This window comes from Monodon monoceros, unplaced genomic scaffold (genome assembly GCF_005190385.1).
Source record: "Monodon monoceros isolate NGI ecotype Baffin Bay Population unplaced genomic scaffold, NGI_Narwhal_1 Super_Scaffold_21, whole genome shotgun sequence".
In the NCBI taxonomy this organism is placed as follows: Eukaryota; Metazoa; Chordata; class Mammalia; order Artiodactyla; family Monodontidae; genus Monodon; species Monodon monoceros.
In genome coordinates, this window is record NW_021703778.1 from 138,009,396 (window position 1) to 138,036,775 (window position 27,380).

General features: G+C 42.1%; 1 protein-coding gene across 5 annotated transcripts in view; it reads left to right on the forward strand.

The window, feature by feature from the left end:
- The window catches only part of FNTB (farnesyltransferase, CAAX box, beta), an 85,560-nt gene that overhangs the window by 43,302 nt on the left and 14,878 nt on the right, over window positions 1–27,380 (forward strand). For all 5 annotated transcript variants that reach the window (XR_003795761.1, XR_003795762.1, XM_029236571.1 and 2 more), the window contains exons 5-9: window positions 6,638–6,784; window positions 6,887–6,970; window positions 17,610–17,696; window positions 23,698–23,827; window positions 26,685–26,817. Coding sequence is in view for 3 of the 5 variants with exons in the window: in XM_029236571.1 (XP_029092404.1) it covers window positions 6,638–6,784; window positions 6,887–6,970; window positions 17,610–17,696; window positions 23,698–23,827; window positions 26,685–26,817 (581 nt within the window). In the remaining 2 variants the exon portion in view is untranslated. The remainder of the gene's footprint in view (window positions 1–6,637; window positions 6,785–6,886; window positions 6,971–17,609; window positions 17,697–23,697; window positions 23,828–26,684; window positions 26,818–27,380) is intronic.

The following is a 27,380-nucleotide window of genomic DNA, read 5'->3' on the forward strand; positions in this document are numbered from 1 at the left end:
TCAACATCATTAATCATTAGAGAAATGCAAATCAAAAGTACAATGAGGTATCATCTCACACCAGTCAGAATGGCCATCATCCAAAAATCTAGAAACAATAAATGCTGGAGAGGGTGTGGAGAAAAGGTAACACTCTTGCACTGCTGGTGGGAATGTGAATTGGTACAGCCACTATAGAGAACAGTATGGAGGTTCCTTAAAATACTACAAATAGAACTACCATATGACCCAGCAGTCCCACTACTGGGCATATACTCTGAGAAAACCATAATTCAAAAAGAGTCATGTACCACAATGTTCATTGCAGCTCTATTTACAATAGCCTGGAGATGGAAACAACCTAAGTGTCCATCATCGGATGAATGGATAAAGAAAATATGGCACATATATACAATGGAATATTACTCAGCCATAAAAAGAAACGAAATTGAGCTATTTTTAATGAGGTGGAGGACTTAAAGTCTGTCATACAGAGTGAAGTAAGTCAGAAAGAGAAAGACAAATACCGTATGCTAACACATATATATGGAATTTAAGGAAAAACAATGTCATGAAGAACCTAGGGGTAAGACAGGAATAAAGACACAGACCTACTAGAGAATGGACTTGAGGATATGGGGAGGGGGAAGGGTAAGCTGTGACAAAACGAGAGAGTGGCATGGACATATATACACTACCAAACGTAAAATAGATAGCTAGTGGGAAGCAGTCACATAGCACAGGGAGATCAGCTCGGTGCTTTGTGACCGCCTGGAGGGGTGGGATAGGGAGGGTGGGATGGAGGGAGATGCAAGAGGAAAGAGATATGGGGACATATGTATATGTATAACTGATTCACTTTGTTATAAAGCAGAAAGTAACACACCGTTGTAAAGCAATTATACTTCAATAAAGATGTTAAAAAAAAAAAAAAGTTGATTTGTCCTGATTGCAAGAACCACTTGATAGTTAATGACCAAAATTTTCTGTTTCACAGCCAACTTAAAAGCTTTACCGGGCTTCCCTGGTGGCGCAGTGGTTGAGAGTCCGCCTGCCGATGCAGGGGACATGGGTTCGTGCCCCAGTCCGGGAAGATCCCACATGCCGCGGAGCGGCTGGGCCCGTGAGCCATGGCCGCTGAGCCTGCGCGTCCGGAGCCTGTGCTCCGCAACGGGAGAGGCCACAACAGTGAGAGGCCCGCATACAGGAAAAAAAAAAAAAAAAAAAAGCTTTACCTATGGTTCTTCTGAGCATTGGTTTAATAGACTTTTAAAGAATTACTTTGACTTCCCAATAATGTACTTTGTTCTGTGCCTAGCAGGCAGTTAATCCTAGGTGCAGATAATATTTGTAATGAATAGAGCCTAGTAGCGCTGGCTTATAAGGGAATAAACTATTTTTAGTAAGAAAGAGAAATCTTAATGCTTCTATAAAAATATGGAGATTTTATTTTTAAAAAGACTACCTGATTTTGGATGTTGCCTTTTTATTTATTTTGCACAGGGAAAAGAAATGCTTTGAAAATGTGATTAGGTTTTTTTTGTTTCCCTCTTCTTTATACAAATATTAAGGTGACCTAGAGGTTGAGTTTAGCTCTAGAGTTTAGTTATTTTTCTGATGTCCTCTCTTCCCCCTCCTCAGCCTAGTGTGCAGCACACTCACTCACACACACACACACACACACACACACGTACGCAAGTTTCTCTCTCTTTCCTATTTTGTTCACTGCTGTACTTCTGTTTGTTCTGGGAACAATATGACAAGCTGAGTTCCCTCTAGTGGACAAAACCACTTTTGTCAGCTACTGTGACTGCTGACCAAAGCCAGCAAGGCCAGGCTTTTACTGCTGGTATCAGACCTTTCAAGAATAATATATTCATAGGTAGGAATTCAGTGTGACTCTCTTAAGAGATTGTATCCACAAATTTATGCATGTGTTTACCTAAAATAAATTAATATTTTGGAACCATACTAAGTGCATTTGCTTTGTTAATGATTTTGGAACTAAAGGAAGCATCTTTTAATGAGAATCCCATGCGTTGTTATTGAATGCTACGTTAATGAAACACACAGAGTAAAATGAAAACCGCAGGGAAACTACTGTACTGTTAGGTGTTTTAGCTTTTGTAAGATCTGAAAAGTATCTTTAACTTAAAAATTGTTTTAGGACTTTTCCACTTGTAAAGTTTTTCTAAAGATTAAACTAAAATTTTCATGTGTCAGTGTTTTATTATTTCCCTTTTGAAAGGTTATTAGTTGCTTGTCCCCTGGATAGCTCCTGAAACATCTTTCCTTTTAAATTTAATTGGTTTCCTTATCTTTCAATGAAGATCCTTTACGTGGTGATTTGTCTTCTGGACATTTTTTGGCCAGGTGCTGCTGGCATCTAGTAGGTGGAGGTTGGGGAAGCTGCTAAACATCCTCCACAGGACAGTCCCCACAACCAAGAATTATCCAGTCCAGAATGTCAGTAGTGCCACGGTGGAGAACCCCTGCTCTAAAATAACCAACTTTAGACTTGACCACACTTCCACAACAGCAGCACACCAGGCATCGCCTCTTGATGAAATCAGAGAACCTGTCGTCCTCCCCAGGGCGACACTGGCCTCCTGGAATCGACAGGAGAGCCTGCCTGTCTTTCCCCTGCTCAGTGCTCTCCTCTACCAGGGAAGGAGTTTTCCTCTCCCTTCTATCAGCTGAAGCTGTCTTACAGTATGAAAATCGGAAGACTTAGCATAGATGTCTTAGCCTGCTGTCAAGTCATCCATCCTGCCTTTGCATCTGCTCCTAAGTTATCTGTTCAAGGATGACTGTGCCTATTTCCAAAGCTATCATCTTTCTAACTTATTCTAGGCCTTAAGTCTATCTGTGGTAACCTGTCTGGTGCTGAAGTTTTTCTTAAATCTAACCTAAATTCTTCTTGCTGCGGATTAGCTTCAATTTTTGTTTCTTTTTTTTTTTTTTTGCGGTACGCGGGCCTCTCACTGCTTTCGCCTCTCCCATTGCAGAGCACAGGCTCCGGACGCGCAGGCTCAGAGGCCATGGCTCACGGGCCCAGCCGCTCCGCGGCATGTGGGATCTTCCAGACCGGGGCACGAACCCGTGTCCCCTGCATCGGCAGGCAGATTCTCAACCACTGTGCCACCAGGGAAGCCCCAATTTTTGTTTCTTTACTAGAAAGTTTGCATAATTACCCTTTGTATTCTTGAGGTATTTTGCTGAGTAGCTTCCACACTGTGGTTTTCTCTAATGGTAAGCCTTTTAATCACTTTTATACTTAGCCATTTTTACAAGTCTATTCTGAAATTCCTTTGAGTTGGAAAATGGAGGCTTGAGCCAGATATAGTTTTGTGTTTATGATGCTTTGAAAAAGCATTTTCTGTATTGTTTACAAGTCACGGACCCTAACCTCTGGTCCTTTTTCTGCTGTGTTCCTAGTTATTTCTTATATTTATATGCTTTATATTCTTTATCCCCTACTCCTGCCATCTCTAAGCATATTACTTGCTACTTACACCTGTTTCACTTGTTTTATTCTTATTGGCTTCTGATTTGTTTTATATTATTCTGGACTTTCACTCCTTGGAGGGTTTCCCTGCTCGTTATGTATTATTTGCTTATATACTATGCATGCTTTTGAGTCCTCCATCCACACGGGTGACAGTGATGTCCAGAATCAACCACTTTAAGGCAGTCCTCAGCCATCCCCTACATCCCCTAAAAGTCCAAGTAAATCATCGATAATCTTGCTTTGAACTTAATCCTCTTACAGTTTTACATACTTTTTAATAGCTGGATGATAAAGCAGTAGTGTCCAATAGAACTTAACAAGGTCATGGAAATATTCTATGGTTTATTGCAGCCACTAGCCACATGTAGCTATCGTACAGTTGCAATGTGGCTTGTGTGACTGAGGAGCTTAATTTTAAATTTACTTAATTTAAATTGAAATTTAAAAAAGCCTCATGTGGCTAGTGGCTACCTATTGGACAGTGCAGATGTATCACATTGCTACCCAAAATGTGGTCCTCAGACCAGCAGCATTGCCATCACCTGGGAGCTTGCTAGAAATGCAGAATCTCGGGTCCCTTTAGTTCTACGGAATTAGATCTGCAGTTTGACAAGATCCTCAGGTGACTTCCACGGCACACTCGAGTTTGAGAAGCACTGATACTTGGCTGTACATTGGAGTCACATGGGGAATTTTTAAAACTATTGCCACTTTGGCCCACCCTCAGCAACTCTGATTTAATTGGTATTAGGTGTGGCCTGGGCTTGGGTTTGTTTTTTTTTTAAAACATCCGCAAAGTGATTCTAATTATACAGCAAAGACTTGTGGTATTCAAACTTCGTGTGTATCCACATCACCTGGGAATTTGGTAAAAATACAGAGGCCCAGCTCTTTCCTGCTTCAGCAGGTCTGGGTCTGTGTTCTTTATTAGCCCTCCAGTGATTCTGATCTCCACATTTGGGGTTTTTAAATTCCTGATCTGGAAGATAGTTTCCCACTTTGTTGGAAGTCGTCATTTAAGCGAGAATGAAATGCCTTGCTGACTTGAAAGAAAATTGATCTACTAGATCTTTCAGTCATATGACTAAATGAGTGATTTATGAATACTTGTTTTTCACAAAGTGTGCCACTCTTGGTGTTTGCTCAGTGTTTCCCGCGTGTGATTTTTAAAATTAGTTGGTGAATTTCTGGTCTCTAAGACAAGTTTTTCTTCCCCTTTGGACCGTTAGAAGTATCATTCACATTTTGCTTTTCAGAATTGCTAGGAGTTCTGCTCACGACAGCTGGTAGCTTCACTGTCAGTTTGCCAGTTCCTTAAGGTACAAGTTGGAAAGACTCTGGATCAGAATGTTCTATAGTACGGAAGCGTCTCAGACTCAAGAAGAGCCCAACCCCTGTTCCCCACATAGCCCTCAGTCAGTCAGATGCAGCCTGTCAGCTGGGGGCAGTTGGTGTGGAGGGGTGATTTAATGGTGTCTCTGGTACATTCAGATCCCGGCCCATTCCAGACTTTAGGCTACAGGGTCAGGAGTATTGCATTTGCCGTAAGTCTGTCATGGGAGCTGGGGAAGGGAATGGATAACTAGATGACTCTTTTCCTTTTTCTTTTTAAAAATGTGCTGTTAAGTTTTATGTCAGCCAAAAAACTTTATTTTTGTGATCAGGAAACTTTTTGTATGCTAATGCAGCCAACTTTTGTTAGACCAGGAGTTTATTAGCTATTTGTTTCTGGGAAATAGGATAAGAATTGATGAGGGTTTGGGAAACATGTTAGTAAAAAACTCATTTTTCTCTGCAAAAATTAATTGCTATTAAAGACATGTCACAGAACTGTCTTCCTTCTCTGATTATCAACTTCAGTTTCAATCCTTGTGTTTCCTACCGTAAAATTGTGGGTGGAACGTGAAGTGAGTGTGGATTGCTTTTAACCTGTGATGACTTCAGGGCTTTCCTAGGAAGTCGGCAGCTTTTCTATGGCTGTCCCTGCCCAGATAATGGCACGTCTGAAATCAAAAGTCATCAAATATGACGTGGGGAAGGCGCAATCAGCTTGTGTCTTAGTGGAGATTTAAGTAGACTCTGTGCGACCTCTCTGGCAGCAGTAGATAAGAAAAAATGAGACAAAAGAGCCCAGGAAAAGAAGGCTGTCTGAGCACTAGAAGGACACAGATTTGCAGCTGGTTCTCTTAACTGAGGACTTGTCCTAGTAGGAAGCTGTGATCCTGCTACGTTGTGCGGAAACAGCTCGAGAACCAGGACTCTCCGGGGGCACCCCTTTCCGATGAACTTTAGAGGGCCTTAGACACAGAGGGGCTCTCTTGGTTTCACTTAAAGCAAGAAGATAACTTCTGGGCAGACTGATGCCATGCTTGGAAGCAAGGGCTTGGAGGCCAGCCCTCAATAAACAGTTTCTCTCAGTGAAGGAACTGAAGCCTCTGTGAGAAACTCTCCAAAAGCCTACGGCCTGGGATGCATTCCTGTGATAGGAGTCAGCAGTGCTTAAGTTTGCCACAGTGAGCTGAGCAAGCAGAAGCTCACCTCTTTCTTATTCTCCTAACCATGGAGGCAGACTCCATTGGAAGCTTGTTTCTTGTCGGTGAGCGGAGTAAAAATCAGTAGCGCACTGGGGCTTACACGGCAATGGGGGTGAGAAGGCATCTCTTTAAATATTCCTGGTAGGCCTAGGTGATGGCTCTAGACCAGCAGTTGAGTATCACCATGATTTAGGCAAAATCCAAAGCCTGGGAGGTACTCTAGAGACAAGGAGAACGGGCTGGTTCCATAGATCCAGGGTGGCAAATTGAGAGAAAAGTATGGGAAAGATTGGGTCAAGAAGCATGAGACTTACTCCCAGTTCTAAGAACTGCCCGGCCTTATGTTCCTTGCTTCACGACTAGGCGAAGGCTTAAACACAAAACTCAGAAAGGAGGGCACACAAAGCTGATGATAGCAGAGAATCAGGCTATCATTAGAGAATTAGGCCCTTTACAGGTGTTGACTGTATCCAGTATATATTCACTAGGTGGGGAGGGGAGGTTTCTTCCCTTTTGAGGAAGGCGGAGGCTTGGAAAGGCATGGACTGGTGGAATTTGGTGTTTTGAAACGAATGCTGTCTGACCTTGTCTTTCCCTTTGGCTGTGTACCTAGCGTGTGTCAGTTCCTGGAGCTGTGTCAAAGCCCAGAAGGTGGCTTTGGAGGGGGCCCTGGCCAGTACCCACACCTTGCGCCCACGTACGCAGCAGTCAACGCGCTGTGCATCATTGGCACCGAAGAGGCCTATGATGTCATTAACAGGTACAGTCAAGGCCAGCAGGACTGGACACCCAGCTGGGCTCCCGCCTGCTGCCAGTACGCTGACCATCGCCATCTCCTGCCTCTCTCCTGCTCATTTCTCAGAGAGAAGCTTCTCCAGTATTTGTACTCGCTGAAGCAACCTGATGGCTCTTTCCTCATGCACGTTGGAGGTGAGGTGGACGTGAGGTGAGTGGGGTTTTTCTCAGGCAGCTGCGTCAGCAGATTCTCGGGTTTATCTGCCATCAGAGATGCCAAGCCCGGGGAACAACACAGGGAAACTGCTGCCTTGTCTCAGCGAATGACATGCAGAGTAAAGTGTCAGTGACACAGTTCATAATCACTGCAAATACGATACAGATGTCCTCAGGGGTCACTGTCACTTGACTTCTTTTATGTAAATGCCAAAATATGAGTAACACAGAAATAAAATCAAATGCTTTTGTTTTAAAAATGAAAAATACATTTGTTTGGTATGAAAGGATATACTGTAAGATGTAACTGTATACTGTAATATAATCTTTCATCTCTCTGGCATGGGAAGGGGAGATATTTTCTGAATGAATTTGATGAAATCATGAGAATGTTTAACAACTGTGTGAGAATTGCTTTGGGTGGTGCAGAAACCCTTAGGGGCCAGTAGGGTGTATGACACACAGTTGCATGAACTGATGGAACCAGCGGGCTCAAAATGATCATTTTTCTCAAGAACTACAAGTACCTAGCAAGTAGTTTACTCACCTGGCAGGAGGTTGCCTATGAAGCATATAGGGAATTCACTGAATTAGTCAGTACTCAAAGGCAGTGTGGATCATTGAGATTTTATACCAGATTATTATTCTTTAGTCTGATAAATACATTTTTTATGAGGTTTCTGTATCAAAGCCATCTTATTGCCTATTTGTAAATGTATTTTCCTCTACACAAGTTGATTACTATTCTGGCTTAACTATTGGTTTGAAAGTATAGGGGAAGAAAAAAACATGAAAGTTGTGGAGCACAAAACACGTTGCAGATAAAAGTAGGTAACCAGGCTGCAAAGACCTTCAGTGGAGGATATTCTTCTGTCTCTAAGTAGCCTAGGTATCTGGAAACCTAGGTACCTGGAGAACTGTCTCTCTACTCCCAACGCTTCTGACATGAAACGTCGGGGTGTTTTTTCCTCGTATTAAACAGTTCCGACCCTAACTACCCAGAGTTAGCACAGACATCACGGGTTAAGGGCTCAGTCCCACAAGACTGCCCCCATCTCAGACAGTGGTCACAAGTAGTGGGTTACCTACACTTCTGCCTGACTCGGCTACAAACCAGGGGTTCCTACAACCCCGTCCTCCTTTCAGTAATTTGCTAGGAGAGCTCAGAATACTCAGGAGAATTTTTTACTGTTTAACTAGTTTATTATAAAGGATGTCATAAAGAATACAAATGAACAGCCACATGAAGGGGTATATAGGGTGAGGGCTGGAAATGTCCAAGCGTAGGAACTTATGTCCCCGTGACGTTGGGATGTGCCACCCTCCCAGCAGGCACAGAGGTGCGTCCACAGCCCAGAAGCTCCCCAGACTCCTTCATCTAGGGTTTTTATGGAGGCTCCCCTATGTAGGCATGATTGATGAACTCATCGGCCACTGGGTGATTAACTCAGTCTTCTGGAGAGTGGGCCTGAAAGTTCCAACCCTCGAATCCCATGGTTGGTGCCTCTGGCAACCAGCCCCCATCCTCCAGGAGTCACCTCATTAGCATAAACTCAGGTGTGGTCAAAGGGCGCATTTTATGAATAACAAGACTCTCCTATCGCCCATCAGTCAGGAAATTCCACGGGTTTTATGAGCTCTGTGCTGAGGAGAAGACCAAATACATATTTCTTCTTATATCACAGTATCCGGGTATCTGTTGTTAAAAGATAAATGGAGGCCTATTAACAATTCTGTGAATTTATTTGAGCAAAGATTGATTTGAATGAGGCAGCATCCCATCTAGCGCACAGAAAGGAGCCCTGAGGAGCTGTACAAAATGAGAAACTTTATGGGCAGAAGGGAGCAGGGACAAGGAGTTAAACCAGGCAAAAAAGCGGGTTGGCTATGTCCACCAGGCAGATTCCCTCACCGGTGCTGGTCAGGTGATTCCTGATTGACGGGTTTAAGATTCCATTTCTGGGAGGGCAGAAACCACAATGAGGTCCCGGTTTGGCAATGTGGAGTTTAGCACAAGGGACTCCCTTTTGGGCCTGTGGTCTTGTTTTTACACTGTGTATGCCAGTGAAGCCAATATAACTATTGAGGAAAACAGTATTGTCTTGACATCTAAAGAAAAAAGTTAAAAAATGTTTTCCCCCTCTTGTTTTGTTGTTTTTTTTTTGTTTTTTTTTTGCCGTACGTGGGCCTCTCACCGTTGTGGCCTCTCCCGTTGCGGAGCACAGGCTCCGGACGCGCAGGCTCAGCGGCCATGGCTCACGGGCCCAGCCGCTCCGCGGCATGTGGGATCTTCCTGGACCGGGGCACGAACCCGTGTCCCCTGCATCGGCAGGCGGACTCTCAACCACTGCGCCACCAGAGAAGCCCTGTTTTCCCCCTCTTGGTCACTACATTTTCATCCTGTTCTACAAGTACTCCAAATTTAGCTTTTTAAAGTTTCCTGAGATTATAGGTGAAAGCAAAGAAACCCTGGCGAGATTGCTTTGGCATTTTATCACATACCTTTTTCAGATATGATTACTCTCTAACTTATTCGTTCTGGTGCCGATTTCCTTCTGTTTTCTTTTTTTTTTCTGCAAGAGGTGTCCATTGAATTCTGGAGTTCAAAGAGACCCAATAATTGGTTTTTTGTTTGTTTGTTTTTTTACTCACAAATAACCTGTGTATGTTTATTTTGTATTTATTAATTTTTATTAGTTATCCATTTTATACAGATCAGTGTATACATGTCAGTCCCAATCGCCCAATTCATCACACCACCACCACCACCCCTCTGCCGCTTTCCCCTCTTGGCGTCCATACATTTGTTCTCTACATCTGTGTCTCAATTTCTGCTCTGCAAACTGGTTCATCTGTACCATTTTCTAGGTTCCACATATATGCGTTAATATACGATATTTGTTTTTCTCTTTCTGACTTACTTCACTCTGTATGACAGTCTCTAGATGCATCCACGTCTCTACACATGACCCAATTTCGTTCCTTTTTATGGCTGAGTAATATTCCATTCTATATATGTACCACATCTTCTTTATCCATTTGTCTGTCGATGGGTATTTAGGTTGCTTTTAGGTTGCTTCCATGACCTGGCTATTGTAAATAGTGCTTCAATGAACATTGAGGTGCATGTGTCTTTTTTTAATAAATAAATTAATTAATTTATTTTTGGCTGTGTTGGGTCTTCGTTGATGTGCGTGGGCTTTAGTTGCAGTGAGCAGGGGCTACTCTTAGTTGCTGTGCACAGGCTTCTCATTGTTGTGGCTTCTCTTGTTGCGGAGCATGGGCTCTAGGCGCGCAGGCTTCCGTAGTTGTGGCACATGGGCTCATTAGTTGTGGCCTACGGGCTCTAGAGCTCAGGTTCAGTAGTTGTGGTGCACGGGCTTAGTTGCTCCATGGCGTGTGGGATTTTCCCAGACCAGGGCTCGAACCCGTGTCCCCTGCATTGGCAGGAGGATTCTTAACCACTGCGCCACCAGGGAAGCCTGCATGTGTCTTTTTGAATTATGGTTTTCTCTGGATATATGCCCAGTAGTGGGATTGCTGGGTCATATGGTAATTCTATTTTTAGTTCTTTAAGGAACCTCCGTACTGTTCTCCAGGGTGGCTGTATCAATTTACATTCCCACCAACAGTGCAAGAGGGTTCCCTTTTCTCCACACCCTCTCCAGCATTTGTTGTTTGTAGATTTTCTGATGATGCCCATTCTAACTGATGTGAGGTGATACCTCACTGTAGTTTTGATTTGTATTTCTCTAATAAGTAGTGATGTTGAACAGCTTTTCATGTGCTTCTTGGCCATCTGTATGTCTTCATTGGAGAAATGTCTATTTAGGTCTTCTGCCCATTTTTCGATTAGGTTGTTTGTTATTTTAATATTGAGCTGCATGAGCTGTTTATATATTTTGGAGATTAATCCTTTGTCTGTTGATTCGTTTGCAAATATTTTCTCCCATTCTGAGGGTTGTCTTTCCATCTTGTTTATGGTTTCCTTTGCTGTGCAAAAGCTTTGAAGTTTCATTAGGTCCCATTTGTTTATTTTTGTTTTTATTTCCATTCCTCTAGGAGGTGGATCAAAAAATATTTTGCTGTGATTTATGTCAAACATTCTTCCTATGTTTTCCTCTGAGAGTTTTATAGTGCCTGGTCTTACATTTAGGTCTCTAACCCATTTTGAGTTTATTTTTGTGTATGGTGTTAGGGAGTGTTCTAATTTCATTCTTTTACATGTAGCTGTCCAGTTTTCCCAGCACCATTTATTGAAGAAGCTGTCTTTTCTCCATTGTATATCCTTGCCTCCTTTGTCATAGATGAGTTGACCATAGGTGTGTGGGTTTATCTATGGGCTTTCTGTCCTGTTCCATTGATCTATATTTCTGTTTTTGTTGTCTTGATTACTGTAGCTTTGTAGTATAGTCTGAAGTCAGGGAGTCTGATTCCTCCAGCTCCATTTTTTTCCCTCAAGACTGCTTTGGCTATTCGGGGTCTTTTGTGTCTCCATACAAATTTTAAGATTTTTTGTTCTAGTTCTGTAAAAAAATGCCATTGGTAATTTGATAGGGGTTGCATTGAATCTGTAGATTGCTTTGGGTAGTATAGTCATTTTCACAATATTGATTCTTCCAATCCAAGAACATGGTATATCTCTCCATCTGTTGGTATCATCTTTAATTTCTTTCATCAGTGTCTTACAGTTTTCTACATTACAGGTCTTTTGTCTCCCTAGGTAGGTTTATTCCTAGGTATTTTATTCTTTATGTGGCAGTGGTAAAAGGGAGTGATTCCTTAATTTCTCTTTCAGATTTTTCATCATTAGTGTATAGGAATGCAAGAGATTTCTGTGCATTAATTTTGTATCCTACAACTTTACCAAATCCATTGATTAGCTCTAGTAGTTTTCTGGTGGCATGTTTAGGATTCTCTATGTATAGTATCATGTCATCTGCAAACAGTGACAGTTTTACTTCTTTTCCAATTTGTATTCCTTTTATTTCTTTTTTCTTCTCTGATTGCCATGACTAGGACTTCCAAAACTATGTTGAATAATAGTGGTGGGAGTGGACATCCTTGTCTTGTTCCTGATCTTAGAGGAAATGCTTTCACTTTTTCACCATTGAGAAGGATGTTTGCTGTGGGCTTGTCATATATGGCCTTTATTATGTTTAAGTAGGTTCCCTTTATGCCCACTTTCCGGAGAGTTTTTATCATAAATGGGTGTTGAATTTTGTCAGAAACTTTTTCTGCATCTATTGAGATGATCATATGGTTTTTATTCTTCAATTTGTTAATATGGTGTATCACATCGATTGATTTGCATATATTGAAGAATCCTTGCATCTCTGTGATAAATCCCACTTGACCATGGTGTATGATTCCTTTTAATGTGTTGTTGGATTCTGTTTGCTAGTATTTTGTTGAGGATTTTTGCATCTATATTTATCAGTGATATTGGTCTGTAATTTTCTTTTTTGTAGTATCTTTGTCTGCTTTTGGTATCAGGGTGATGGTGGCCTCATAGAATGAATTTGGGAGTTTTCCTTCCTCTGCAATTTTTTGGAAGAGTTTGAGAAGGATGGGTGTTAGCTCTTCTCTAAATGTTTGATAGATTTCACCTGTAAAGCCATCTGGTCCTGGACTTTCGTTTGTTGGAAGATTTTAAATCACAGTTTCAATTTCATTACTTGCGATTGGTCTGTTCATATGTTCATATTTTCTATTTCTTCCTGGTTCAGTCTTGGAAGGTTATACCTTTCTAAGAATTTTTCCATTTCTTCCAGGTTGTCTGTTTTATTGGCAGAATGCTGCTTGTAGTAATCTCTTATGATACTTTGTATTTCTGCGGTGTCTGTTGTAACTTCTCCTTTTTCATTTCTAATTTTATTGATTTGAGTCCTCTCCCTCTTGATGAGTCTGACTAATGGTTTATCAATTTTGTTTATCTTCTCAAAGAACCAGCTTTTAGTTTTATTGATCTTTGCTATTGTTTTCTTTGTTTCTATTTCATTTATTTCTGCTCTGGTCTTTATGATTTCTTTCCTTCTGCTAACTTTGCGTTTTGTTTGTTCTTCTTTCTCTAGCTCCTTTAGGTGTAATGTTAGATTGTTTATTTGAGATTTTTCTTGTTTCTTGGGGTAGGCTTGTATAGCTATAAACTTCCCTCTTAGAACTGCTTTTGCTGCATCCCATAGGTTTTGGATTGTCGTTATTTTCTTTTTTTTTTTTTTTGTGGTACGTGGGCCTCTCACTGTTGTGTCCTCTCCCGTTGTGGAGCACGGGCTCCGGATGCGCAGGCTCAGCGGCCGTGGCTCACGGACCCAGCTGCTCCGTGGCATGTGGGATCTTCCTGGACCGGGGCACGGACCCGTGTCCCCTGCATCAGCAGGCGGACTCTCAACCACTGCGCCACCAGGGAAGCCCGGATTGTCGTGTTTTGATTGTCATTTGTCTCTAGGTATTTTTTGATTTCCTCTTTGATTTCTCCAGTGATCTCTTGGTTATTTAATAACGTACTGTTTAGCCTCCATGTGTTTGTGTTTTTTACGTTTTTTTCCCTGTAATTGATTTCTAATCTCATAGCGTTGTGGTCAGAAAAGACGCTTGATATGATTTCAATTTTCCTAAATTTACTGAGGCTTGATTTGTGACCCACGACGTGATCTATCCTGGAGAATGTTCTGTGCGCACTTGAGAAGAAAGTGTAATCTGCTGGTTTTGGATGGAATGTCCTATAAATATCAATTAAATCTATCTAGTGTATTGTGTCATTTAAAGCTTGTGTTTCCTTATTTATTTTCATTTCGGATGATCTGTCCATTGGTGTAAGTGAGGTTAAAGTCCCCCACTGTTATTGTGTTACTGTCGATTTCCTCTTTTATAGCTGTTAGCAGTTGCCTTATGTATTGAGGTGCACCTGTGTCGGGTGCATACATATTTATAATTGTTATATCTTCTTCTTGGATTGATCCCTTGATCATTACGTAGTGTCCTTCCTTGTCTCTTGTAACATTCTTTATTTTAAAGTTTATTTTATCTGATATGAGTATTGCTACTCCAGCTTTCTTTTGATTTCACATGACATTTGCATGGAATATCTTTTTCCATCCCCTCACTTTCAGTCTGTATGTGTCCCTAGGTCTGAAGTGGGTCTCTTGTAGACAGCATATATTTGGGTCTTGTTTTTGTATCCATTCAGCAAGCCTGTGTCTTTTGGTTGGAGCATTTAATCCATTCACGTTTAAGGTAAGTATCAATATGTATGTTCCTATGACCATTTTCTTAATTGTTTTCGGTTTGTTTTTGTAGGTCCTTTTCTTCTCTTGTGTTTCCCACTTAGAGAAGTTCCTTTAGCATTTGTTGTAGAGCTGGTTTGGTGGTGCTGAATTCTCTTAGCTTTTGCTTGTCTGTAAAGCTTTTGATTTCTTCATCGAATCTGAATGAGATCCTTGCTGGGTAGAGTAATCTTTGTTGTAGGTTCTTCCTTTTCATCACTTCAAGTATATCATGCCACTCCTTTCTGGCTTGTAGAGTTTCTGCTGAGAAATCAGCTCTTAACCTTATGGGCATTCCCTTGTATGTTATTTGTCGTTTTTCCCTTGCTACTCTCAGTAATTTTTCTTTGTCTTTAATTTTTACCAATTTGATTACTATGTGTCTTGGCGTGTTTCTTCTTGGGTTTATCCTGTATGGGACTCTCTGCACTTCCTGCACTTGGGTGGCTATTTTCTTTCCCACGTTAGGGAAGTTTTCGACTATAACCTCTTCAAATATTTTCTCGGGTCCTTTCTCTCTTCTCCTTCTGGGACCCCTATAATGTGAATGTTGTTGCATTTAATGTTGTCCCAGAGGTCTCTTAGGCTGTCTTCATTTCTTTTCATTCTTTTTTCTTTATTCTGTTCCCCAGCAGTGAATTCCACCATTCTGTCTTCCAGGTCACTTATCCGTTCTTCTGCCTCAGTTATTCTGCTATTGATTCCTTCTAGTGTAGTTTTCATTTCAGTTATTGTATTGTTTATCTCTGTTTGTTTGTTCTTTAATTCTTTTAGGTCTTTGTGTTAAACATTTCTTGCATCTTTCTCGACCTTTGCCTCCGTTCTTTTTCCGAGGTCCTGGATCATCTTCACTATCATTATTCTGAATTCTTTTTCTGGAAGATTGCCTATCTCCATTTCATTTAGTTGTTTTTCTGGGGTTTTATCTTGTTCATTTATCTGGTACATAGCCCTCTGCTTTTTCATCTTGTCTGTCTTTCTCTCCTTCTGTTTTCTTATTCATATCTGCTAGACATAAAAAATGTTTGTTTCACTGAAGAGCACTGTAGCCATATTCCTCCTCTACCTGAGCTCCTCTGGTAATGTTCTGCCATTCGAGCCATGCTTTTCATTTACAGAGGATTAAAGATGCGAATGATGGATGAAACCTAGCAGGTCTCATGCAGTTTCCCTGCTTTGCGTGGTTTCTAGTGCCCCAGTTCCATCACGTTTCACTTTGTCTTCCTTTAATTGTCTTTGCCTGGAAGCATCAGCAGTTACTCCTGAGTGCTGTTGAGTGGATTGACCTGAAGAGAAGCAGCAGTTGATGGGGACAGTTTGGCATCTGGAGGCTAGCTTGTCTCATTCTGGGTTAGGCAGAACTGGTCTCTTGATCTTTCAGGTCTGTCACAACTCCTTCCAGTTTCTGAGATGAGCTTATTCCGGCATTCACAGCTCCTGTGGACTGCCACTAATCCAGTTGCAATGAACTCATAGCAAGCACCATTTTTTTCTCAGTTCTTAGGAAAGGAGCGGTTATGTACTCCTGACCTCCTAATCTAGGTTATATAACCGGAAGCATTCTGGGCGGGTAGTGGGGAGATAGGGACCCAGCATTTGCAAAAGTTTTGGCGACAGAGCATAGAATGTGTTCAGGAAAGGAGAAGTTCAGTGTGGCTGAAGTGCAGAGGCCTGGTGGGCAGGGGGAGAAATGAAGCTGGACAGCCAGGCTGGGAATAGCCCGAGGGGCCCCGAAGCCTCCTTGAGAAGGCTGGAGTTTATTTTAAGGGTAGTGGGAAGCCACTGACAAGTTTTAAGTAGGGAGTGACACAATCTGATTTGTATTTTATTAGAAGTTCTGTAGTTACAGTGAACAGATTGTAGTGTTTTAGTGAAAATGCTCTGGTTTCAGGGCTAGAGGGAGACTGACCCAGGTTAATGGTGACTTGGATTTGGGTAACAGCAGAGAGGATGGAGGGTAGTGGACAAATCTGAGAGATGTGATGACTGGATAGAGGGAGAGAGGAAGAAGATGCTCGAAAAAGGTGTGTTTTGTTCGCTCCCGGTCTCAGTATGAGATCTGGCAGCAGGTCTCAGTTCTTCCATTTATGAGGCGACTGCCCTGCGTTCGCCGCCTCCCTACCTCAGAGGTTATGTTCAGATTCAAGAGCAAATACCTTTGAAGCCCTTTGAGAGGCTTGAGACCTGAGAGCAGTTAGGTCAGGCTTTTGAATTTAGCTTATGGTAGATAGTAACATTTGGCAGAAAGGATTCTTTATGCTTCTGATGCCTGCTGGTATAACTCAGCCTCTGCTGTGCCTTTGGCCGGCGTGAGCAGGCTGATAAAAATGCTGGGAGGAGAATAATGCCTGTGGCTCACTGGAAAGCCCCAGTACACTTGGCTTAGTGTTATGTCCATACTGAACAATACGGAAGCTGGACCCTTCTCTCTCCTCCCTTTTATATTCCTTAGGAGCCCTTAGAAAAAGGATCTGTAAACAGAATTAGAACAAACTGGTTTTGCCTTCAACATAAAACAGAGCTGAGATGTCGGATGTTTGAAAAGACCCTGGAAGGGAAGAAAAGACAGTTTGTAGACGTGTTCCATAATAGCGGGATCAGCTGAAATAAAAGGTGTCCTGAGAAGAATTAGGGCTGGCAGAATGGAATGGCAAGAATTATTCCAAATCATGTAGGATAACATGGGGGGGAAAAGAAAGCGACATGTTCTTTCTTTTCCCTTTAAAGAGTGTGTGTGTGTGTGTGTGTGTGTGTGTGTGTGTGTGTACTGGTGGGATGCTTGAAATCAAAACCCTTTTCTTGCTCTAGAAGCCTAAGGAATGGATCTGAGTGGGCTCATACCTTTCAGTCCCTCTTGCCTGGTCTAAGCAGCCAGTGTGGTCTGGCGGCCTGCTTTGGAGTTGTGTCTGTTTGGAAAAGATACAGTTAACCTTTAACTTGTCCATGCCGTAAACAGACAAGTCCTGGATCTAAAAACAGTACTGACAACTGAATGAGCATGTCAGAAATACCTGAATGACAGCATGGAGTTTTGGGAGCCGTTGTAGGTCTTTGAAAGAAGAGCTGAATTCACTGTCGACAGGAATTGTTATGGCTGTTATTTCATCTGGTGTAGATTTGACCATGTGGAGGTAGGGAGAATAGAATGTCATGTTCTTTCACTGAGGCTGTGCCATGAGCAACTCTATTGAAATAGAATGTCAGAGCTCCTGGTTGGAGACCCAGGAGGACTGACCATGGGCTTGAAGTGAGGCCAGGCAGTGATTACAGCCTACGAGGCAGAGAGCAATCCGTCCAAAAAGTTCAGTGAGCCTTGTTCAAGCTCCTCCTTAAAGCTTAACACTTCCCCCTCTATTTCTGTCCTTCCAGAAGTGCATACTGTGCCGCGTCAGTAGCTTCTCTGACCAACATCATCACTCCGGACCTGTTTGAGGGCACTGCTGAATGGATCGCAAGGTGAGAGAAGCTGGGATTTGTCCTGCCTCTTAGACAGCAGGCGGTCAAGACTTCTGAAAAATAAAGTGCAGAAGGACCAGAGAAGGGAATATAAAATTACAAGAGATGTCTGGGTTGAAGGACTGTGCATTTCAAAAATACTTTAAAAGTTTTCTTTTTTTCCAAACTTTCTTTAATGTGATTGGCAAGGATCAAAACCTTGTGTAAACAGTATTGGTCAGAGTCTAAATGGAGTTCAACCAGTTTGGAGAGCAATTTGGAAATATCTCAAAGATACCCTTGCTGATGACCCCAAAATTCCACTTCTCCAGAAACTCACACCACATGCATGAGAGAGACAAACATAGGACTTGTTTATAATAGTAAAACGCTGGAAACAGATTAAATGTTCACAAGCACAAGATGGATAAGTGAGTTGTGGTGTAGTCATATTGAAATATAATATAGCAATTAAAATGAATGAACTAGAGCTACACGTATCAATATGGGTGAATCTCAAAAACACTGTTGAGGAAAAAAAAGGATGTTAAAGAAAACATGCAGATCACATTTGCTTAAAATTTGAAAACATGCAAAACAATTCTATACTGTTTATGGGAAGAATCACATGTAGTAACATAAAAACATGCTGGGAAGGATAAACACCAAATTCAGGATGGTGCTTTCTTCGGGGGAGAAAGTAAAGAAAATGAGATTAAGGGAGGTCTGTACTTCTACTCAGGAGACTTCAGTTGTATCTGTAATTGTTTGTTTAAAATAAAAAAACCTGAAATGCATATGGCTAAATCAAAGCTAGGTGTTAGGTACATGTATGTTCTATATATTATTTGCTATACTTTTGTGGATCCTTCAAATTATTTCATAATTTTAAGAAAAGGTATAGTAGATTTATATAAATTATTGAGGAATTATATCCAAGCTGTATTTTATTTTTTTACATTTTAATTTTTATCAAAGTAGTACTTACTACTATGAAAATACAATTTTCAGCTAAACCAAATGAGATACTATGATCATATTTACTTTTTTTTTTTTTTTTGGCGGTACGTGGGCCTCTCACTGTTGTGGCCTCTCCCGTTGCGGAGCACAGGCTCCGGACGCGCAGGCTCAGCGGCCATGGCTCACGGGCCCAGCCGCTCCGCGGCATGTGGGATCTTGCCGGACCGGGGCACGAATCCGTGTCCCCTGCATCGGCAGGCGGACTCTCAACCACTGCGCCACCAGGGAAGCCCCATATTTACTTTTTTGTATAACTTTTACTTTCCTGGAATTAATTATTACCTCTTAATTCCCGAATTTTCTGCCAGAGCTATAAAATTATTCTCAATACAGTTAAACACTTCAGGTAATGTATCAGTTCTCTTTTGTGTGTGTGTGTGTGTGTATGTGCGTGTGCACATGCGTTTTGAGTTATCCCTCCTGGGGCCTCTGCCCTCCTGCTTCAGACTGGACAGATTGCTCTCAGCTTGCTGCACAGCAGGCATCCAGCAGCTTCCTTTCAGCAGGAAATTCACTTCACTTCTCTGCTTTGTTAAAGCCCCATCCTCCTTTTTCCTGGTTTACTCACTCATTTTAATGAATCACTTATCGTATTCCAACAGATCCCCAATAAGAGAACTTCGGCGGTACATTTTAAAGATTTTGCATGTATTTTTATTCTAGTCTCCCACTTGATTTATAGTTTATTTGGTTAGAGACTTCTAAATTGGAAACTGGATCAATTGTATTCCTTCAGAATCTTTAAGCATTCCTCCATTATCTTCTGGCTACCAGTGTCATTGTTAGAAAGGCTGATAATAATGGTAACCAGCATTTACGGAGGATTTGGTATGTAATACTCAATAGTAAGAGAGCGATAGTTTAAAGATTGAGAGTGTATAGCCTTTTGATCTGGACTACCTGGGTTTGGTTCTTTTTTATACTTTCTGTTTTTCTCAGTTGAGATTTCCCATCTTTTCATTCATTACAAGGGTATTTTTCTTCACTTCACTGAGGTAAATATAAAATTATAATATCTACTTTAAAATTCTTGCCTGGTCATTTCAACATCTGGCTGTCTTGGAGTTGACATGTCTCACTTGCCTGAGTGTCTGTGTCAAGTAGTATTTGGACTGTACCCTGGACATTGTGATGTTATACTGCAGAGATTGGATTCTGTTAGATTGCTTTAAAGAGTGTTGGTATTTTTCCTTTAGCAGGCAGTCAACTTGGTTAGACACACCTGCAGTGGGCAGGGGCTCAGGTCTTGGATCAGTTCTTGGTCAGAAGCTGCTTTCAGTTTGCCCAATGCATGTGTGATTCAGGGTCAGGTAAAATTTTAAGCAAAGTTTAAACATGGAATTTGGGTTTTCCTTCTCTGGCTCTCCTCTTTCTGGGATTCCTCCTCAATTACTGTCAGCCTGGTTCTTCTTGCCAGAAACATGGTGGGCCTTCTGTTAGCTTCAGCTGCCTTCCCCTGACCTGCTGCTGCCACTGTTAGGTGACTGTAGCCATCCTCAGGGCAAATCAGGAAGAAAAAAAATAGGGTGGGGGAGGGGAGGGACTGACTGCTCCAACTTTCAAATCCCCAGCTTTTTTCAGTTTGCTGAGCCCTCAGGAAGTTGTTTTGTCCATAGTATATAGTTATTTGCAGGACTGGTTTGTTAGGCACTTAACTAGATGTGAAATTCTGACTGCCTGGGTTTGAAGCCCAGTTTTGTCATTTATTAGCTTTGTGCCTTGGATAAACTGTTTAACTTCTCCATGTCATAGTTTCCCTATATAGCAAATGTTGGGATATTGAATATGACATTAAGCTAAAATACAAAGAAATAAGTGACCAAAACCTGTTAGGGTAACCACTGTGCTTTACTGCCTCCCAATCTACTGTATTCCCAATCCATTGTTGTTTTTGTTTTGTTTCTCTTATTCTTGCTGTTTGAAAAATTCATGATGATGAACCATGATATGGATTTCTTTTTGCATTCATTGTGCTGGGCACCCAGCAGTTATCTTCAATCTAGAATTGCATGTGCTTTACTTCCAAGAAACTTTATTATTTCTTTGATAACTTCTTCCCCTCCATTTTCTTTGTTTGCTCTTTTTATAACATCCAATAAGTGGAATTGGTCTTCTAATTTTTCAAAAATTTTTTGCCTATCTTTCATCTCTTCATCTTTCTTATTGTGCTTTCTAAGAGATTCCCTTACCTTTTATCTTCTAATCCCTCTGTTGAGTTTTTATTTCTGCAGTTCTATTTTAACTTTTAATCTCCATTTATAAAGAATACTTCCTTTTTATATTCTCTCCTGTTCTTGTTTCAGGGATATTTGTCCTTGCAGTGTTTTTATTTTGTATATAATATTTTATCTAAAGATACAACTTAAAGTTTACTTCTGCTCCCTACATTATTTCCTCCAATTTATTTTTGTTTATTTGTCTTATTTTTGTTTCATGTTTTACATAAAAGTCTCTTTCACGTAAGGGACTTTGCTCAAATGTCTGGTGTTCATATTTAAGTGTCAGGTGCTAAAAATACTGTGTGTGCCACGGTGGGCTGGGATGCAGCCATTCATGGGGGAATTCTCATATATCAATATCTGTAGGGTTTTTCCCTTGGGCTTATCCATTTCCCTAGAGAAGAATCTTCCAGATTCCTGGTTGGGGTATGAAGTTAGCGGCCAGCTTTGTGAAATACTAACAGGGAAAGGGGTTGAGGGTGCTTGTGCTCAGATCTTAGACTCACTTAATCCCCCTGCTCAGTACAGCGCCTCCACCTGCTCTCAGCTGTGCTGGAAATCCTGGAATTCAGTTCCTCTTCATTCAGCCCCTGAAACCTCCCATCTTCTGCTGAGTACCTGGAGGTATAGCTGATTCTCTTATAAATTTACCACCAGTCAACTTGGTTCAAACTCATCCCACTTTAGGGGTACTTTGTGTCCCCCAGCTTGTCATCGGAACATATCACCTTGCTTTCTATTTCTTCTTCCCTCCTTTCCTCCCAGGGCTGGTGTAGGTTTGTCGGTTCTGTTAAGTCAGTTACGTCTTACCTCTCTCCTTTTCCAGCTTTCACAATTTTGTTATCTCCTGTCTGTATTCATATCCTCTCCTATTCTCTTTACCCTTGTGGGTTTATCCTTTTTTAAAATTCCTTTACTTTCATTTTACTGGACTCTTGTGTTCAATCAGTTATATTTAACTAGAAGATACTCCCAAAGAATTTTACTAAATTTCTCTCATGCATGTAAAAACAGGGATGGCAAGTAGAATATGTAAATAAATGTATATTGTGTGTGTGTGTGCATGCGTGTATGTGTGGAGAGAAAGAGGGACTGAGACATAGAAACTCAGCTGGTGAGAGGAACTAGGAGGCCAGGCTCAGCAGGAGTTGTAACTTTTTATTGTTTATTCTTTTATACTGTTTTATTTTTTTTTTAACTCAAAAAACATTTTTAAAGGTAAGTTAATAAAAAAAAATTCAGAGGTCCTTTGCATGTTCTTCACTCATCAGACCTTTCAAACTTGAGCTGTTCCTGTGCGCCATGAAGCCAAATGCACTGGAAAGAAAACTTGGATTGTGTGTCTTTGGGTGGTGGTGGGGTTAGGGGATAGAGGATGCTGAAGAATCTGTTCAGGGGATGGTAGCCAGCTCTTGACTCTGCACTCTGCTGTGATCTCCCGGGATCTTGGGCCTCTCTGAAAAGGGCCTCTGAGTTCCCAAGTCCTCTCCTTTAACGAGAGGTACCTGGAAGACAGGAGGTGTTACAGGTTCCTTTCTCTTCTACCCGGAAGTTGGATTAAGTGCGCATCCACCTGTGCACCTGTCAGGATTTGTGAGGCAGACACACCTGTAGGGAGTGTGACTCTACATACCTGTAGATCATTGGAAGTAAAGTTCTATGTTATATGAAAATATACTGAAAAGAAAATCTCTTATTTCACAGATAAAACATGTTTATTATAAACAAGCAAAAAGAAAATCTAACTGCTTGTAATCCACCACTAACCGCTTATTTGCTGTATATGTTTCCAGAATTCCAGAAAAATCATGCAGTATATTATCATTTTATAACTTTTTCATGTAATGTATTTGGAACATTTTTAAGTATACTTCTGTAGCATTATTTTAAATGACTGTAGTATTCTGTTATACGGATATACCATAATTTATATAACGAGTCCCTTACTGTTGAGCTTCTGAGTTGTTTCTGATATTTCACTGTTATAAATGGGAATACAGTAAACATTCTTACAATCTGACTTTTGAACACATTTCTTACTTTATAAGATTCATTCCTAGAAATGACCCTATATTGCTGAGCCAAAGATTACTCATGTTTTTATGACTAGAAAATACACTCTTAAATATATAGTCTAATCCCAAATAATTACTATGATAATAAAGTAATTTGAAAATGTAGGAAATTGTAATTAAAAAAAATAAGTTTACTTTGAATGGTTATAAAGGTATGTATTTTCACTATAGAAACTTTTTGAAAATACAGAAAAATAAAGAGGAAAAATATCAGCAATAGACCTGTACTGAAAGATAACCAGAATTAGCAGTTATTTTTCAATTTTATTTTAACCTGACGGTTATCACACTATACGTATGATTTTATAACTTTTTCCAAAAAGTAGTGATTTGAGGTACTATGTTTGTTACATTAGTAGACTATGTCTGAGTTTCCTTTCTTCTTTTTTTTTTGAGGAAAAGGCATTTCTAAAAGTTAATTAGCATCTTTCCATTCATAGTTGCAATGTTGTTCATTTTTTTAATAGAAGTATAGTTGATTTATAATGTTGTGTTAGTTTCTGGTGTACAACAAAGTGGTTCAGTTTTATATATATATTCTTCTTCATATTCTTTTCCATTATAGTTTATTACAAGGTATTGAATATAGTTACAGCTATTGAGTATAGTTGCATTAAACTAAGCAAACTCATCCTTTGCCATCCAGGGTGGTCCTGCACTTGTGCTCATTGGTTGACACTCAGTCTGCTTTTCTCAATCTCCTTCCAGGTGTCAGAATTGGGAAGGTGGAATTGGCGGGGTGCCAGGGATGGAAGCCCACGGTGGCTATACTTTCTGTGGCCTGGCCGCACTGGTCATCCTCAAGAAGGAACGCTTCTTGAACTTGAAGAGCTTATTAGTAAGTACTTGGTGATCCGTCTTCCTCTCAGGCCCCAGGCCCCTGAGATGTGACTGCTCAGGCATGCCGGCTTAAGGGACGGTTGGCTGTGGGAAGGGCTAACAGTTCCTGCCTGGAGCTGTGAACTAACAGTCCTGTAACGAAGCTTCAGACGCAGTTGTTGGAGTGCTCAGCATTGTACCAAGAAAGTGCAAGGGGTGAACATCTGTGCCCGGTTTCAGTTCCCTTCTTCCTGCCTTTCCATCTTCCTGCTCTGAACTTTCTGTACAATGTGTTAGGCCAATTCCAGAGGCTTCTTGACTCCCTCAGACATCTGGTATGGGCCAGAGTACCTTCCTCCTACTTCAAAGAGAAGTATAGTTTCAGCCTCTTAAAATTAGAGGTTATCATGTGCCTTGGAAAGATTCTCCTGGGAGAAGAAATTATGAGAAGAGTTTTGAGGCATTTTGAAGCTGAGCTTTTATTACCTGCTGCACTATGTGGACGTTTAGTAACCACCTTGACACGAGCTATAGGCACAGCCGGGTCATGCACAGAGCAGGTGGCCCAGGCATTTCCGTCTCAGCTCCAAGCTCCTGCCCAATATTCAGCATGAACTCAGAGCACAGTCAGCTTCAGGGACTTGTTAGATTATAGCTAAACTATCATTGGAGGCCTAGTACATAAACACACACACACACAGAGCCACGAAGGAGCTATCTTTGGGGAAGCATTTATTCCCTCACCATGACCTCAAAGCAAACCAGCTGCAACTGATACTCATCTCCTCTCCCCAAGTTCAGATGTCAGGTTCCCATCATAGGAACCATTGTGAGACCCATCTTGAGCTTCCAAGACAGTTTCTATTATACTCTATAAGATATGACCAGCAGCATTTTGTCCTCACCTTTAGGAAGCCTCCTATAGCATACTCTTCCTGAAGGTTCTTACAGCCTTGAAGGTTTATGCCAAAATGGCCAACTTTGTGCGCAGACTTCGAGTTTATCAGACATTTTGAAAACTGATCACCAACAAGGCGTGAAACATAAAAGCTCCATTTCCCAGGCAGAGATAAGGAATAAGCACATGCCTCAGTTACAGTAACAGTGTTCTGGATTTGAACCCTGTCTGTGCCACTTCACAGCCATATGACCTTGGGAAAATGGTCTAATCTCCTTTAACTTCAATTTTTTTCCTCTGTAAGGTAGAAGTAACAGTTCTTTGAAGGTCAAAGGAGAGAACAGGCATAAACAGCCTGGTACATAGTAGGTGCGACCTTCTTATCCAAACTACTCCCTCCCCTCTGTTTGCTCTGGGAGCACTAGGACCCATACTTGAAGGATTTTATGAATTCATATAGGCAAGGGAAACAGCATAAATCCATGGACTTAGGCACTGGAAAAAAATAATTAGGTTAGAAACACTTCATCTGTGGGGTAAGTAAAAGTGAAGAATGGACTCCCTACTGTAGTGCCTGTTTTCTTGAGTAATGCTTCGCCTGCTTTCATTGAATGGCATCGACCCTAAAGCGCTGGTTCATTTAAGACTGACTGGGGATACGTTAGTGCCTGCATCTGCACTGCAGTTTTTCTGTGTCTTTTTAAGAATTTTGGATTGTGACTCTCTATGGGTGGGTGTTACTTTGAACAGGGATATAATCTAAAGTCTACAATTATTAATTAAAGGAGGGCTGGACTCCTTCTGAAGAGGGTCCTTAGTGACTCCTTTCAGGAACTCAGTCTAGTAAGAAAGTAGGTACAGGGGAAATACCGTACTCTGTACCTTTCAGTTTGGTGAGGCTGCTCCGTGAGTCGCTGGCAGGTGGCTGGAACTGCCTTGGGGGGCTGGGAGGGAAGTGGAGATATTATCTGCTCGGCTAGTTGGTTCTACTCATTCCTCGAGGCCAAACCCTTCACTATCTCCATATTCATAGCAGAGTGTGTTTAGAAAACTTGGAGGTAAGTATGCATCATGTGTGACACCAAGAGCCATCTTACAGGTTCAAAGTAAACTCTTTTCTTCTGTCAGCCAGCCAGTTTCTCCTGGGATAGCAGAGAGGCTAGACCACACAGAGCCATCCTCGTTCACCAGGGCTAACGGCTTCTGCCCCCAGTCCTGCGAGGGACAAGGGCCATGCTAAGAAATCTTGGATGAATTTCCTCAGGTGCCAAGTAAAAGTCAAGAGTAGTTTGAGATCAGCTGATGACTTGTAGCACAAAATTCCATTTATCTGCTTTTAATAAACTTCCCCGAGCAGGGAAGGTGAATAGAAATGAGCCACTGGTGGTCTGGCCTTAAACTTCCTAGTTACACCTTATTTATTAAGAGATGTTTGGGCTTCCCTGGTGGCGCAGTGGTTGAGAGTCTGCCTGCCGATGCAGGGGACGCGGGTTCGTGCCCCGGTCCGGGTGGATCCCACATGCCGCGGAGCGGCTGGACCCGTGAGCCATGGCCGCTGGGCCTGCGCGTCCGGAGCCTGTGCTCCGCAACGGGAGAGACCACGACAGTTAGAGGCCCGTGTACCGCAAAAAAAAAAAAAAAAAAGAGATGCTTGCAGGTTTCCTTTCAGGCCAATTTGGCGCACTTGTTCTCTCAGCACCAGAACCCACTTGGAACACGGGAAAAGGTGGTTAGTTGTCTGTTAGGCCCTGAGCGGAGATTCATGCTGGTCACCTCAAGAGGGTTAGACTAGATGTTGCACTGTAGTCTGTGGCAGTGAGGGTGAGGAAGTCCAAGGCCAAAGCACCAGAACTCGGGTGCCAGGAAGCCAAGAGATGGGACCCCTCCCTCCCAGATTGGCCTCTGGGGATCTGGGCTTGCTGGATTTCGGGTCTCTTTTAACCTACAGCTGCCTCTCCCTTCTCTGTCTCACGCTCAGCAATGGGTGACAAGCCGGCAGATGCGGTTTGAAGGTGGATTTCAGGGCCGCTGCAACAAGCTGGTGGACGGCTGCTACTCCTTCTGGCAGGCGGGGCTCCTGCCTCTGCTCCACCGTGCACTGCACGCCCAAGGTGAGCCCAGGGGCTGTACGCAGGATTGGGTGACTCCCCTCAGCTGCTGACCGAGTCGGAGGCCAGGGCGCTCTGTTAGAGGGTTGAAATAGGCTGTCTGTCCTGGATTTTGAGGTGCCCAGTGTGGACCTTCCCGCCTCAGGCTAGGATTCCGTCCCATTGGTTTAGGAGCCACTGCTGTTTCACTCTGGCTGTGGCTAGGGGGAGGCAGGTGCCTGGCGCCACGGTGACCACCACCTCAACTCCACGTGAAGCTGCAGTTTCTGGAGCAGAACTCTCTGTGTGTCACGTCAGAACTGAAAACCCACACTATGCACGTGGTCACAGCAGTGACAGAAAGGCAGTTGCGTAAGCGGGCAGAAAACCAGAAACCCTGGAGCAAAGACCCACCATGCCTGGCTGTCTGCGTGGTTGCCGCCATTAGAAGTGTTGTATTTTAGATTCATTGAAGAATCCTGGATGCGGGTGTGTCCCCCCTGCCCCGCACCACTGGAGCGGAGAGACCTGGGTTCATCTCTATGGAGCCTCAGGTGGGAGTGCAGATCCAAGCAGTGAGAGAGAGA